The sequence below is a fragment of the Eleutherodactylus coqui genome, chromosome 3 (genome assembly GCF_035609145.1).
Source record: "Eleutherodactylus coqui strain aEleCoq1 chromosome 3, aEleCoq1.hap1, whole genome shotgun sequence".
Lineage (NCBI taxonomy): Eukaryota > Metazoa > Chordata > Amphibia > Anura > Eleutherodactylidae > Eleutherodactylus > Eleutherodactylus coqui.
This window is the reverse complement of record NC_089839.1, coordinates 260,882,223-260,897,371: the sequence shown is the minus strand read 5'-3', so window position 1 is coordinate 260,897,371 and position 15,149 is coordinate 260,882,223. Positions and strand designations below refer to the sequence as shown.

At 45.9% G+C, this 15,149-nt stretch overlaps 2 protein-coding genes across 2 annotated transcripts in view; one reads left to right on the top strand and one right to left on the bottom strand.

The window, feature by feature from the left end:
• The window catches only part of CCDC18 (coiled-coil domain containing 18), a 69,573-nt gene extending 67,955 nt beyond the window's left edge, over positions 1–1,618 (bottom strand). The window contains exon 1 of the mRNA XM_066597360.1: positions 1,546–1,618. The gene's annotated coding sequence lies outside the window, so the exon portion shown is untranslated. The remainder of the gene's footprint in view (positions 1–1,545) is intronic.
• Positions 1,619–1,804: 186 nt separating this feature from the next.
• On the top strand, positions 1,805–13,162 carry TMED5 (transmembrane p24 trafficking protein 5). Its single transcript, XM_066597358.1, has 4 exons — positions 1,805–2,566; positions 4,745–4,842; positions 4,923–5,106; positions 11,254–13,162. Exons 1-4 carry the CDS (start codon positions 2,393–2,395, stop codon positions 11,470–11,472), a joined length of 675 nt encoding a protein of 224 aa, XP_066453455.1. The 5' UTR covers positions 1,805–2,392; the 3' UTR covers positions 11,473–13,162.
• Positions 13,163–15,149: the final 1,987 nt, after the last annotated feature.

The following is a 15,149-nucleotide window of genomic DNA, read 5'->3' as shown; positions in this document are numbered from 1 at the left end:
ATCCCCATCATTTTTTCCCCTGCTATGCGTATTTTAAATACACCTCAGGGGGGGGGGGGGGGGGGGGGGGGGGGGGCGGGGAGTGTCGTCGAGACAAGGGTACTGTTTCCCTTTACAAATCAATAGGATGTGTATAGTAAGCATATTTGGTCATAGTGGTGGGGCATTGGTTATGGTGGCAGGATGAGGAGAGTGCAGAGACAAGTTGTGGCTAGGAGACGTCGTCATGGCGGTCTGGGCCAGATAAAGAATGGCACCTGTTTTAGGGGGAGGAGCTGGCTTGCATTGGAGCAGAGTAGCTGTAATGAAGGAAGATCAAGGAAGGGGTGAGCAGCTACATCCAGAGAGGTGGAGCATCAGTGTCATGTGGGCACTACAGTATGTGGGGTCAGGGGAGTATGAGGTTTTATTGTTTTTTGGAAGGGCAGAAAATAATTCAGGAACACTCAGGCTGGGCTCACACGGGACCGAAATCCCACAGAAATACCGCACGGAAATACCGCAACATTTCCACGGTAGAAATGCAGCTTCAAAACCCACGGCCCTTCGCCACGGATTTTGGAGTGGCTTAGCCGCCTGTATTCTGCTCCGGCCATCTCTCCCCATAGAGAGGAGAGCGGCCGCCGCGGAAACGGGGAAAGAATTGACATGCCGTGGCTTAGCCGCAGCGCGTGGACGAGATTTTTGCAAACCTAGTCCACGTTGCTGGCTATCCAGGGATAAAAAGCCACGGGCAGAAAGTCTGCACAAACATTCCACGGCAATTACAAACTCCTGGCATCATGGCGCCTAGGATGTGAGCACAGGAAAATGGGCAGTGGCACTGCAACTTCTGATTGGCTGCAGTGTTCACCTGTCTTCTGCCATCAACAGAGCCTGGAATGACCACTGGAGCGGCTCTACTGTTTCCCAGGAGGAGTCGAGTCTTGCCTCTTTTTTTATTGTATGCTTTGCCCATTTTTTTTTTTTTAAGTTGTACAACCCCTTTAAAGCCCCTCCAATTTCCGCACAAAATTCTGCCCTGGTACCGGAGGGCAGTAGACTACATCACCTGCAGTTGCTCTTCTTTGCCGCCCCTCCGATCTGCCAGTCTCAGGCCCATCCAAGATGGCTGCAACGGTTTTGTAGCTGTGAACTGCTCTCTGATTGGCCAGTCATGAACAGATGAAAAGCTCTAGCCAATCAGAGAACAGGTAAACTGCATTGGTAGTCCAACACTGTTGAAGATTAGGTAGTCTAGAAATTGTGACAATCAGCTTGGCAGAAAACAAGATCCGAAACCTGCGAATCGGAGGGACAAGTGCAGGTAATATATCCGCAACTCTTCTGGTTCCGGGACTGAATTTTCTCCCTAAACTGTAGGGCCCCTTTAAGACACCTTTGCACTGCACCCACCAAAGTGCTAAACCAGCTCGGCTCCCCATAGTACATCAATGATATATACAGGCAGGATAACAAGGGGTTAAAATCTTCACTATAGCACCAAAGATCAGGCTGCTGAATGGCCCACTACCCCGGGTACTACAACTCCCAGCCGGCACTCACCACCTCCGCCGCCTTCCTCCATTCATCATTCCACACCATGTTACTAACTTCCACAACACATCGCAAGCCCCTCCCAAAACGGACATCTGACATCCTACGCAATGATTGGCTAGCACCGCAAGCGTCACGTTCCCGCCTTTCTTCGAACAACCAATAGCTGCTTCAACCGTTGCACAGAAGGCGGGGCGACGCCGCGCTATCTCCGTGGAGACGATTCAATAAGCGAAATCTTTATTCCTTGTAACGAAAGCGAACAGAACCGATTTTCTTTTCTCTACAGTCTCGTCCTGACGTTTTCTGTGCTTACAAGGCGTCTTGTAATAACATTCTATTTCTATATACTATGGAGGCATAGAAGGGAGTCAGCGGACGGTGCATGATGGGAGTTGTAGTTTTGACTGTTACCCATAACACGCTTGACTTTTCGATCTAAAGATCAGCTGGGGCTTCCAGTAGGAGGGTGTCGGACGCAGGACAGAACTGTAATCCCTCTGTAGAAAGAGAATCTCGTACTGCTTGGATTGACTGTAATGGCAATGTTATTTTTCAGCCTGGAACTACATTACCCAGAATGCCACGCTCCGTTTAAATCCCTTTTAGTTTCTGTGTCGTTATGTTTCACTATTGCAGAACTTCGCTGGAGGCTCTTGTGACTTCTGTGCCAGGCTGATTACTAGGGCGAGGAGTGGAGGAATTACACCAGAGGGCACAGATCTCAGGGTGACCCCAGTGATTGGCTGTGGGGACTCTTCCGGGCACAGCCCACATCTGGGAGACGGGTGTGAGCACATGCTCCCTGCACCCCCCATGTAGTTAGTGGACAGCAGCAGCAGCGGGCACAGTTGGCATGGGGCACGGCGCAGCGCTGATCACACTAGTCGCCGCGATCTACAGCGTGCAGCACTGCCGGGGCTTCTCCCAGGCGGTGGACAATGACTTCACCTTCACCCTCCCCGCCGGGCGGAAGGAGTGCTTCTTCCAGACTATGAAGAGGGACGCTACTCTGGAGATAGAGTACCAGGTAGGACGTGATGCCACCTGCAGCTCCTGGCAAGGAACCCCCCTTGAAGAGCTGCTGATGAGGGCAGCTGGCGCACTACAACCACTGGCTTACAAAAAAAATGGTTTTCATTTTTTTTCTGGACAAACTTTTTGTGTTTCTTATAGAGGTTTGGGTGCAGATTCCAAATTTGCGCTCAGATTTGGACCTTCAGGAGCAGATTTACAACTAAATTGATTCTTCCTGCACACTTGCAGAAACGAATCGCCGTTTCCGCAAGCGGAGGAATAATCGCAGCACGCTCCATTTTTTTCACGTGGACGGCTTTCATTGAAATTAATGGAAGCTGTCCGATCCACGGCCCTTCTGCAATCACATTGCGGAAAGGTCGCGGATTCTGCGTCATCACCAGGTGATGACACAGGAAGAGCGGACGGTTTAAAAAAAAATCTCTACTGTGCATGTTCGAGGCTCGCAGTACAGAAGACAATTTAAACTACACAGGTATGCGCAAACTGCGCTGCTGGTAGAACTGGATTCCGCTGCGGAATTCCGCAGGTCAGCTGGTCTGCCTGGAACTCACCGGCGATGCTAGTGCCGGCTGTCCTCTGCGTCCCGGGGCCCCTGGAGAGGTGAGCATATCTATCCTCACATGTTATTTTAGACAGGGCCCAGCTGGGGGACAGGGTTTTATTTTAATGACAAAACCCCTCTTACCCATTAAAAAAATGGCTTCTTTATACATGCGAGTTCTATCAATATTGCAGTCGGGTGTGACTCGCCACCCCCCCCCCCCCCCCCCCAAAAAATAAAATAAGACATTTCTTTCCGAATGAACAATATTGTCCTGCCCACAACTGTGTGACGTGACACCACCATGGCCAAAAAGTCCTGAAGCTGGCAGCCATTGGCCCCTGGTGTCACGTCCCTATGTTCACTGGAGGACGTACCCCGCCAGCTCTTATGGTCACTGTGACATTTCACTGCGGTTTTCATCGAAACCTTCCACACGCTTGTGATTTTTCTACAAACATCTGATGCAATTCCCCGGATCTCTAGCCAGGGTGTTATTACACGGACCATTGTGACATTCTCTCTCCTTTGCTCTACTTTTCAGCTTTTATATTACAAGGCCTTCATGACTTTTCTTCTTCCATTATGGAATTTTTTTGCAGTGTGCAGTAGGCTGCGTTTTCCATAGTTTTCCTATGGAAAGTGTGTCATGCAAGCTCCGTGTGCGATTTATCGCCGCGGATCTCGCTATGACACCTCGCCTGTGGACAGCCAGCCTAAAGGCGGCAGAAATGCAGTCCTAAGCTCTCGCTCACGACCTGAAGGTTGCATGTTCAATCCCCGCGTGGTTCAGGTAGCCGGTTCAAGGTTGACTCATCCTTCCGGGGTCGGTAAAATGAGTACCCAGCTTGGTGGGGGGGTAATAAATAAATTACCTGAAGGAGCCGTGGAATAAGTTGGCGCTTTACAAATAGCAAGATTTTTAGTGCAACTTTTTTGCGCTATGAATGAGGCTTTTTGTGCACGTATTGCCTTATATTACTATACTTTTTTGACTGCTGGGCATGTTTATTTATTTTTTTGGTTTTTTTTGAGTGTGAGATACACACACACCAGTTGAAATGGCTAATTTGTCTGTGTTCCAGATGTGTTCTGTATTCTGCACAATTACGCAGTGTTTCATGCATCTCCTTGCCGTTGACTTTTATGGGGACCCTTTGGGTGCAAATACGCAGAAATTTTTTTTATTTTTTTTTGTACGCACGAAATGCGCCTTCAGAAATACGTCAACGTGAGCAAATCCGTTGACATCAATGAGTTCCATTCTCTGCGTATTGCACACACATGTATGTCCGCGTGAAGCCGGCCTAAGTTGTATGAAACAGCTTTGTAAGTCACAGAAATTTCTGCAACAGATCTGCCGCTTGTGAACACTCATGCTACTTTTGGCTAAAACACGGCATGCATGCATCACTCTTCTTCCTACCAAAATGAAGGACTTCCCGACAGTCCCGGTTATAACTCGGTGGGATCCGTTGTTGGCCGGTGCTATTGATCATGTGATTAGAAGCTACAATGCCTTCATGTAGGACTCCTATGGTTGTAGCTTTCCAGCATAGGTCTCATATCTAGTATAACTACCTGTACACACGGCATCATTGTATCTTCTATGTTCTTCATTTGTAGGTACTAGACGGTGCAAGTTTAGATGTTGATTTCTACCTCTTCTCCCCAAGTGGAGAACTTCTACTATCAGAGGAGCGGCAGTCAGACGGTGTCCACACGTAAGTTACCTCCGACCGCTTACTTGGACCAATGACTACTCTTACCGCAGAGATTTGCCAGGTCTTCCCTCTTCCGGCAGGTTGGAGACGGTGGATGGAGACTACCAGTTCTGCTTTGACAACACCTTCAGCCATATCTCAGAAAAGGTGATCTTCTTTGAACTGATATTGGATCATATGGGGGAAGAAAGTGAAGAGCAAGAAGACTGGAAGAATTATGTCACTGGCACAGACCTCTTGGACATGAAGCTGGAGGATATACTGGTTGGTACCCTTTGTATTGTGTCCATTTGCATTACTATACAGCAGACTGCCGGCACAGATCTAGAAGCTTTATTACTTAGAACTAATGTAGTTTACGTAAGGCACAGGTGAAGGCAGTTTCTAAATGGGCACGGGTGGATTAAGTAGCCCATAGGTCCTAAGCTGTTTGACAGACCTGGACCCCTTCTTCCATACTGTCAAGGTTAAGTCACAGGTTTTCGTCCTGTCGGTTTTTTACTACGGTTTTTGAATATGCAACGGGTACACGGGTTTTCTGTGTGTTTCACGCTGATTTACACATTTTCATTGGGCTTCTACGGTGCATAATGCGCACCAAGAGAGGACATGCTGCGTATGTGTTCATGGGATCCCACATCATGTGAAAAAATACGCTTCAGTGAACAAACCCATTAAAAGCAATGGGTTCTATTCACTGCGTATTACACACACACACAAACATGCGTGCAATACGCTGTGCAGATATGTTTGGGTTAATGAGCCCTTAGTCGTATTATTATTATTTTTTTTAAGTTCGTCATTATATAAGTGAAACTTCTATGCCAACAGTAAAGTACCTGACACCCCTTTCCCCCCCCCCCCTTCCTATTTCCTCTTTGCCGCTAGAGCTGTTAGCTAAACAAATATTAGATGAGTATAATAAGGGACTGAACACAAATGTAATATCTGCATACATATATATGCATATGTATCATCGCTGGGCTCTATCATCATGCTGAGAGGAAGCAGCTGCCGCTCTGCTTGGAGGTCTGGGCCTTTAGTGACTCGCTGGATTGTATTTTTTTGTAAAACTGCAGGGTTTTGTTGCGGTCTTGTGAAAGCCACAGAAAAACTGACAAAACTGCAACCTGGAAGATTTAACTCCGCATTAGACAAATGATACTGTTCTGGAGGCTGATCTCGCACTGCAGCATTTAGGTCAATAGTTTGCATCGGTATTAGTGAGACGGAATCGGGAGTGGATCCAACAACCAGGAGGGGGATCCTTTCTGCTACTACTTCTGTGTAGGATCAGTTCTTGGTTTTGGCTCATAAACACTAATCAGGATACATAATGAGGTCTTACATTAGGGCCGGCTTCACACACGTGTATTTGTGCGCAGAGAATAGAACCCACTGACTTCGAATTTGTTGCACAAAATAAAAAAAAAAAATTGAACACGTTCATTTTTTTCCCTGTGCATTTGTGCACCAAAGCTCCCCATAGAAGTCAATGGGGCTGCGCTGAAGCATGTGGAGATGTGTGAATTACTGCTTAAAGGGGTTGTCCCGCGCCGAAACGGGTTTTGTTTTTTTTCAATAGCCCCCCCCCCCCCGTTCGGCACAAGACAAACCCGATGCAGGGGTTTAAAAAAAAACAAACAACGGATAGTACTTACCCGAATCCCCGCGCTCCGGTGACTTCTTACTTACCTTGCGAAGATGGCCGCCGGGATCTTCACCCTCGGTGGACCACAGGTCTTCTGTGCGATCCATTGCCGATTCCAGCCTCCTGATTGGCTGGAATCGGCACACGTGACGGGGCGGAGCTACGAGGAGCAGCTCTCTGGCACGAGCGGCCCCATTCAGAAGGGAGAAGACCGGACTGCGCAAGCGCGTCTAATCGGGCGATTAGACGCTGAAAATTAGATGGCACCATGGAGACGGGGACGCTAGCAACGGAGCAGGTAAGTGAATAACTTCTGTATGGCTCATAATTAATGCACAATGTACATTACAAAGTGCATTAATATGGCCATACAGAAGTGCTGAACCCCACTTTGTTTCACGGGACAACCCCTTTAATTCTGCTTGAAAAAGACCGCTTGGAACTAATTGGCCATTTCAAATGGCGCGTCTTTGTTTGCCGCACAAACAAGTGTGTCTTGTGGGGGCAAGAAAATACAGTAAATAGGATGATGCATGCACAAAAAAAAGCAGAGTTTGTGTGAAGGGGCCTAAGATAAGATCCTGTGGTAATAGGGGTCTACCTGTTGGACCCCAGCAGGGCTGCAGATTGGGATCTTATTATTTATTCCAAAAAGGGACCCCATTCCAGTCCTCTGAAGAGTTCAGCGTCACTTCAGGAGGACAAGCTTCACCAATTATTAGGAAAATGGTTTTGTAGCAATTCCTAATAAATGGAACATTTTCATATAATATATTTACTGCTTCTGTTTTAACCCTTTCCAATCCACTGTCTGACGTCTTAAGACATTATGATTTAAGGCTGCACAGCTCCGATGTTGTAAGACGTCCGTCAGGTTTCTCTTACTGTATATTGCCAGCCTATCTGCTGTCGGAGCCTATACAACATGTCACCTCATGCAGTACTGGCTTTAGCCAGCAGATAGCGCAATTGTATAATGGTAGAAAAAGGGTAAGCCCCCTAGGAAAACCAGGATATAAATTGGATTGGAAAGGGTTAAGCTTCCTTTTAGATGAAACGATTATTGTTCAAACGAACAAAAGTGACCGCTATCATTCCGTCCAAGCGCATGCCGATGACTGAACGATCATCTCTGGCTTTTCATTCGTCCGTATTCTGCAGGCATAAAATCCATGGTTGGCTCATTCCGTTTTAATACCGGTTGTTCTCATTCATTTATACAGCGACCGTGAACGCTTCCTCCTTTATACAGGCAGATGCATGGTTGGCTTGTTCTAGCACAACTCTGACATTTAATTTTTTCCTCCTAATTGGGTGACCCTGTGTAAACCTATAATGTAAATAGAGATGGGTGTTACCGCTTCATGAAGAATTACAGACAAGCCTTTGTTTTAGAAGTCACACCTATGAAAATGGAAGCTGTTATCGCTGCTGACCTTTACAATGCGGGAGAATTCTGCAGGATTCATAGACCTCACATTCTCAACTTGATTTCTCCAAATTACGTTTGGTTACGTTGCATTTCCCAGTGGTTTCGTTAACCCTGTAAAGGCCTGTGCGCCTGTTTTATATGCCCTATTAGAGCCTCATAGAGCGGGACGCCCCCTCCTCTGTGAATCGGTTCTGTAAGGCCAGTTCGTGTTCGGTGGAGATCTCCGTATATTACGGGACAGCCATCCTTCTGAAGTCTGGCTGGCTGCAGTTTCCCCCTAACATCAGCTGTTTTCCAGGGCGAACCGCATTCTGCAAGGAATAGTCTGTGTGGGTACAACACCTCTAGGGTATGCCCACACAGGACGGAATTTGCTGTGGAGCGTCTGCAGCAGATATTAACATGGATTTGGATACGGAAATAATCCCTATATTTGAAGAATTGGAATCCGCACCGCAATTCCTTTGCAGCTAATTGATGTGCTGCTTTGGGTTATTTTCTTTCTTATGTATATTCTTGTTGTATTCTGTAATTTTGTTTTACTGATGTATGTCATTATGTTTTTTTACTATCTATGTCCCCCATGATGTCATATAAGACCTGGGGAAATTCACTTATTTTTTTTATTTGACACATTCCCACTGTAGCTGGGGCATCCATAGGAGCCCCAGTTACAGGGAAGAACAACCCCTGTAGTGACATTAGTCACTGGCAGACCTAGCCAGGGTCTAGTATGACCCTCCAGCTATGCTGTAGCAGGGAATCCCGTCGGTCACATGACCCCTAGGCTCCTGTAGTGGAAGTTACACTTCTGCTTTTACTTTTGAGTACACAGTGCTCATTGAATGTTGTGTGCTCGGGGAAGAAGGCAGAAAGGGTTAAAAACCCCATCCTGCCGCTTCCTCTGGGTTATCAGCTGTTGCTGACAGCCCGTCCTGCCTCTGATTGATTGCAGAGCCAGGAGGCTTAAAGCGCCGCCGTAATTTACATACGGCTGGGATTTAAGCCCAGGAGCTGTAAATTTATAGTGCCTGGTGCTAAATAGGTTAAAAACAAAATGTAAATGGGAAGGTATCTGATAAAATAACGGGATGTAGTACTCACCTGTCTTTTCCTCCCAGGCAAGTGACTCCCGTGAAGATCCGCTATCACTACAGATCAGAAGTCAGCTGACGGCTGCAGGGTTACCTTTCCTAATTCCTGGCATCATGGCACCCAGGATGTGAGCACCGATGCCAGGCGAATGGGTGGTGATGCTGCAGCGGTCACCTGACTTCCAGTCTGTGCTGACAGCAGGATCTTCACCACAGTAGCTCTGCTGTTTCCGGAAGAGAGGTAAGTACTGCTTGTTTTGTTATTTTATCTCATACCATGCTATTAAAAAGATAAAATAAAAATTTACACTAGGACAACGCTTTTGAGGATGTGCTTCATTTTGGACATCAGTTCTAAGGTGTCCATTTCTTCTGTCAATCAATTGAGAGTAGGCAGTGGCCAGCACACTAGAAGGGAGACCCCTAGTGGCCAGCATTTTTCATAATAAAACCATCATTTTAGGTATATAGCTGTTGTGATAACTGGCAAAACTGCCATCAGCTAAGTTGTTTGAAAAGTTAGTGACTTTTTAATTCTGACAGCGGCATTTAAATGCACCAATTGGTGTTTGGGGATGCCGTTCGGTTGCCATGGGAGCCGGGGTCCTTCTGAAAGCCCCGAGAACTGCCATTGCAGATTGCCTATACATGTAACACTATGGTATTACATCATACTGCAGGAGCATTCAAACCATCACAAGTTCATGGGAACTAAAAAAAAAAAAAAAAAAGAATCAATTTTTACATTTTTATTAAAAATATATAAAGATAACGCCCTTTTCCCATATTTATAACGAAAAAAAATCTGAATGAAAAAAAAAATCAAAATTGCGCTTTTTTTGGTCACCCAGTCTTTTAGAAAAAACATTTAATAAAAAGCGATTTAAGTCATATGTACTCCAAAATGGTACCAATAGAAACTACAGGAGGTCAAGCAAAAAACTAATTTTCGAACTATGTTGCCAAAAAAATAAGTTATGGCAGCAGAAAAAAATGTTTTTCCAAAGATATTTTATTTTCCAATAGTAGTCTGGAGGAAAAAAACTATAAATCTGGCATCGTAGCAACTGTACTGACCCATAGAAAAAAAGTTGTCATTTTTGCTGCAGTGTGTACATCATAGAAACAACCTCCAGATGGCAGAATTACGCTCACACACCACCTGCCTTGTTTTCACTCCTTGTAATGTATTGAAAAACTTTTCAAGAATTCTATGTGTGAGACGGTGACCGGCAAGGTGCTGGAGGGCAGGTATGTGTCGCCTAGGATGCTCTCCTATGCTGCCTTGGGGAGCGCTTGGGCAGATACGTGCCACCGAGCAGCCTGGGCTCGGTGGAGGAAGCCGGCAGTATAGTGTTAGTAGCATTAAGCCACTAACACGTTGTAGTATGTAAGTGGCTCCAAGCCACATAATCCGGGCCGGCTTTTCCTGGAGTGACCAAAGTGAAGGGTGGGATGGTCACTCCCATGTACCAGGTGGGGCTGGTACCAGGCCATATAAAGCCTGGCCCTACAGGGCCAGGTGGAGAGCTGAGACCTCTGCAGGTCTGAGAGTCCGGGCTGGCTGTGTGCAGGAGCCATTTTGATTACCAGTGTGTAGACAGGGACGCTCCATGTATAGTAAGTGCTCAGACGAGCAGGATTTCCTTTATGTTTGCCTGATGTTAAGGCCTGTATTTTGCTTTGTTTGCTTGGAAATAAACCCAGGCAAAGCCTGGACTAAAGACTTTATCGCAAGTGTCACTGTCTCTGACTGCTTATGCCCAGGTTGCTACCGATCCTAAACGCTAATCCCTCACACATGGTACCATTGAAAAATATAACTCGTCCCGCAATTAACAAGCCCTCGTGCAGCTACATTGATGGATAAATAATTTTTTTTTTTTTTTCTAAAGCTGGGAGGAAGAACCAAAAAGGGAAGGAGAGGGTCCAAATCCTTAAGGGGTTAAATAGTTCCTCTTGGTCATTTTTCCACCATTGTGAGTCTGATTCCATCTCCTCGTAATCCAAATAATTCTCTGTAAGGAAGTCTATACATTTATGTTGCATGATTGATTGGATCCACCTTTCCAGTAGGAGAGGTTCCCGAGAAGAATAATCTGGATGTAAACTAGTCTGGACAAGTGATGTGTTGGAATGATCAGATCGGTCATCTCTCTATTTGAGTCCATTCCTCCAATGTGGGATATTTTATTTCTAACTAGTTGATGATATTTTGTTTGTGTTCTTCCCAGGAAACCATCAGCAGCGTTAAAGGAAGATTAGGGAAAAGCCTCCAAATCCAGACATTACTGAAAGCCTTTGAAGCACGAGATCGTAATATCCAAGAAAGTAACTATGACCGAGTAAACTTCTGGTCCATGGTCAACTTGGTGGTGATGGTTGTGGTGTGCATCACCCAAGTATATATGCTAAAGAGTCTTTTTGAAGACAGACGGAAAAGCAGACCTTAACTGTGTTTTACTACATGAGGAACTGAGCCAAGATGTGGGTACAATAAACTTGATTGAATGGATGGGGCCTTTAGCATGGAGTTTATATTTCTAAGGTGGTTTCACACGGGCGATAAAAATCGCACGATGCGAGAGGGAGTAAAAATGCCGATTTATGAAACCTATGCTTTTCAATGGTTTCCTTCACATTTCATGTGATTAAAAAAAATTGCGGAATGTCCTGTCTGTGTTTTTGTTTTATCTCCCATGTTCCCCCATGGAGCCTCCTTTTTATCGCATCCAAAGCACAATTTTGCGCAATGTGTTTTTAATAGAGATGAGCGAGCACCCTCGTGTAAGGCTGATGCTCAATCGAGGATCAGCCTTAAACGAGCGTGCTCGCTCCTCTCTAGTTTTTAACATTAGAAAGTCCTATTGACTTTTGTGCTAAATGATCGTGGCAAAATCTGATGCGGGAGCAAAGTTTTATTGAGAAAAAGCGTTGTTTATGTTCAAAAGTCGCAGGAAAAGTGATTTTTTTTAAATTTTGCCTTGATTCGCTCGTGGCGACATCTCGATCGCCTGTGTGAAACTACCCTAAGAAGGTATAGTTTAATTGTAGATTTGACACTTTTTTGTTTAAATTCTGATTTCTTTTTATGTCTTTTTTTAATGTCTTTTTGTTTTTTTACCTCCCTTCATCTGTGCCTATGTGGATAGGATTGGTGTAGCCGCTGAGCCCGTACACCAATGTGTCCTGGAGAGACTACTACTGTATTGTGCGACAGACTTAGATTTAGTTACTGTAACACTTTTATAACCATGTTGTAGTTCAGAGTATCTACAGTATACCCAAATGAAGAAAGCTGTTACAATGTTTACGGTCCTTTTTAAACATGTTTACCTTGTATAGATGTATGGCCAGCTTACCCTTGTACTTATTCAAGGTAGCTTTAAAGGGATACAGTCATCACTTTTTGAACCCCTTAACTACAGGTCCGTTTACACTGGACGAATGTTGGGCAAACGATGCCCGACACTCCTGCACAGGAGCGAGGATCACTGGCTTGCTCAGCAGGGAGGCTGGAGACTTGCCTCCTCTCTCTTCTCCGCCTCTCTCTTTATTCACTTAACACAGCGGCCGCCGGTCAGTACTGAATGTAGAGGAGAGAGAGGAGTGACATCTGCTCCACCCGCTCCACCCGCCCTGGCCGATCTGTCAGAGAGCCAGCGACACTCGCTCTTATGTAACAGCATGGGAGCGAGTACACACTGGTCGAATGTTGGGCAAATGATGGCCGACATTTGTCCCATGTAAATGGGCCTTTAAATCATTTGCGAGAGTTAACAATGACGAGTTTTGTACGTTCAGTCTGTCTATAGAAGCAGATAGTTTGTAATATAATTCAGAATAACTCACAGCAGCAGAGATCTGAAGATTGTAGTCATGGTAACAGGTTTGTAGACATTACAATGAATGAAAAGTGTGAAAAATCCGCTGTTATATGCAAATTTACTTGCAGCAAACTCCCACAATGTGTGCATAGAGTTGAATGAGGTTAGAAAAGCATGGCTGCTTCATTCTGATGCAGCACCCCTCTTGTTTATGGAATGTGTCAGCTATTGCAGCTCGGATCAACTTGTTACATTATCTAATCTAACTTCATCCTATATTTTTATTTTTTTTTTGCAAAGAAACATTTTCTCCTTCCTTTGCTTGTATTCTCGTTTGTTACATCATGTTCAGCTGAAATAAAAAAAACAAAACACGTAAAAAAAAAAATTTGAAAGGGGGGGGGGGGATATTGCATCCTAAAGGCACGGCCCTTCTATCCAAGTTAAAATACTATAGCCCTATTTACACTGGCCAAAGGTTGGGCAGATGATGCCAGACACTCTTCCCCGCACATACTTGCTCCGATGCTATTACACAGGAGCGAGTATCGCTGGCTCTCTTACACAGCGGCCAGCAGGGGGGGGGCAGGTACGCTGGAGGAGATTTCGCTTCCCGCTCTCCATTCACTGTAAGCAGCAGCAGTTCAGTACTGAATGGCTGCTATTTACACTGAACAATCATTGTTCAAGATTTTAAGCTGCGTGCAAAATACAGCCATGTGATTACATGTTTTCATTAACTCTGTGTTATAGCCACCAACACAGCCCCAAATTGAAGCATTGCTGGACCAAAAAACAAACAAAAAAGTCGTGTGTCTGGGGTGATAATGCCCAGAGTGTAGCAAACCACACATGGCCCTAGCTTAGTAATTGTAAGTACCGGTGTCTGGTTTGTGTGTGTTTTTTTAAATTTTTTTTTAAAGTAACCCATTTTATTAAAGGGAAGCCATCATCACCCTTTAGCCTCAAACTAAGTTGTGGGACTCAAAGTTGATGGAACAGAGGCTTGGGCGCTTTTTCTCAACCTCCTTCCCTCCCCCACCATTGCTGCAGCTCGACTCTTTCTGCACACACCCCTCCTTTAGGCCTCATGTCCACAGGTGGATTTGACTTAAATCAAGCCGCCCATAGGGATGCATGGGCATCCGCACATTAATTAAAGCATGCTGACTTTATTTACCGACCCTTCAGTCCAGAAAACAAGTCGCACCGTGCTTCATTTATCTGCGGACCCTGCACTGGCTGCTTCCCTTGAAGTCAATGGTAGCCATCTGATCCATGACACGGGGACGCGCCGAGGGAAAGCAGGAGTGGTTTAAAAAAATTAATTGCACCGGCACACCTCTGTTGTGCAGAAGAAAGGTGGTCAGGCCTGGATAGAGAAGATCCGGACAGGTAAGAAAACGTTCATGGCTACGGGTGGTGTAGGATCCCGCTGCGGGCTCTCATGGGTGGAATATGACCCGCCTGTGGTCAGGAGGCGTTAGAGATGAATGGGAGATGTGCATGCAGAGTCAAACTGCTGCACAGCGCTGCAATAGGGCACCCAGTGAGTCTGGTAATAAGGCAGAACAATAGCCACACATTTCTTCAGCGAATATACTTGTTTCGAGTAATTACTCAATCGAGCACCGCGATTTTTGAGTACTTCCGTACTCGGGTGAAAAGATTCGGGGGGAGGCATGGCGGAGCGGGGGGGGGGGGGGGGGGGGGTAGCAGCAGGGAAAAGGGGGGAGCCCCCAACCCCCCCCCACTCGCCTACGGCGCCCCCCGAATCTTTTCGCCCGAGTACGGAAGTACTCAAAAATCGCGGCGCTAGGGTGAAAAAGGGGCGTGGCCGAGTAGGTTCACTCATCTCTATTCTTCAGCATAGGCACATACCTGAAGTGGTTTCTTCTGAAAACAGGCCAGAGCAATTGGCAAGATGGGACACAAACCACAGCATCACCAGAATGGGACCTAGCTGTAATGCAAGCAGCAGTACAATTGGTTTATATCTACATTGTATTGCACGCTGTTGGAGATGTGCAGTACAGTTTTTAAATCTGCTTTCCTGCAGGTGTGCCATTGATCCGAGGGCTTCTGTTGACTTCAATAGAAGCCGTCCCTGTGGGATCCACAGAAAAATGGAGCATGCTGCGATTTGTTTTCTGGACCAAAAGGTCCCCCAATCAAAATTGCATAGTATTAATCTATTTGTGGACACCCGTGCATCTCTATGGCCGGCTTGATTTGCGGATTCCGCTAATCAAATTTGCCCGTGAACATTGGGCCTTGGGATGGATTCAATTTGGTAAAACCAA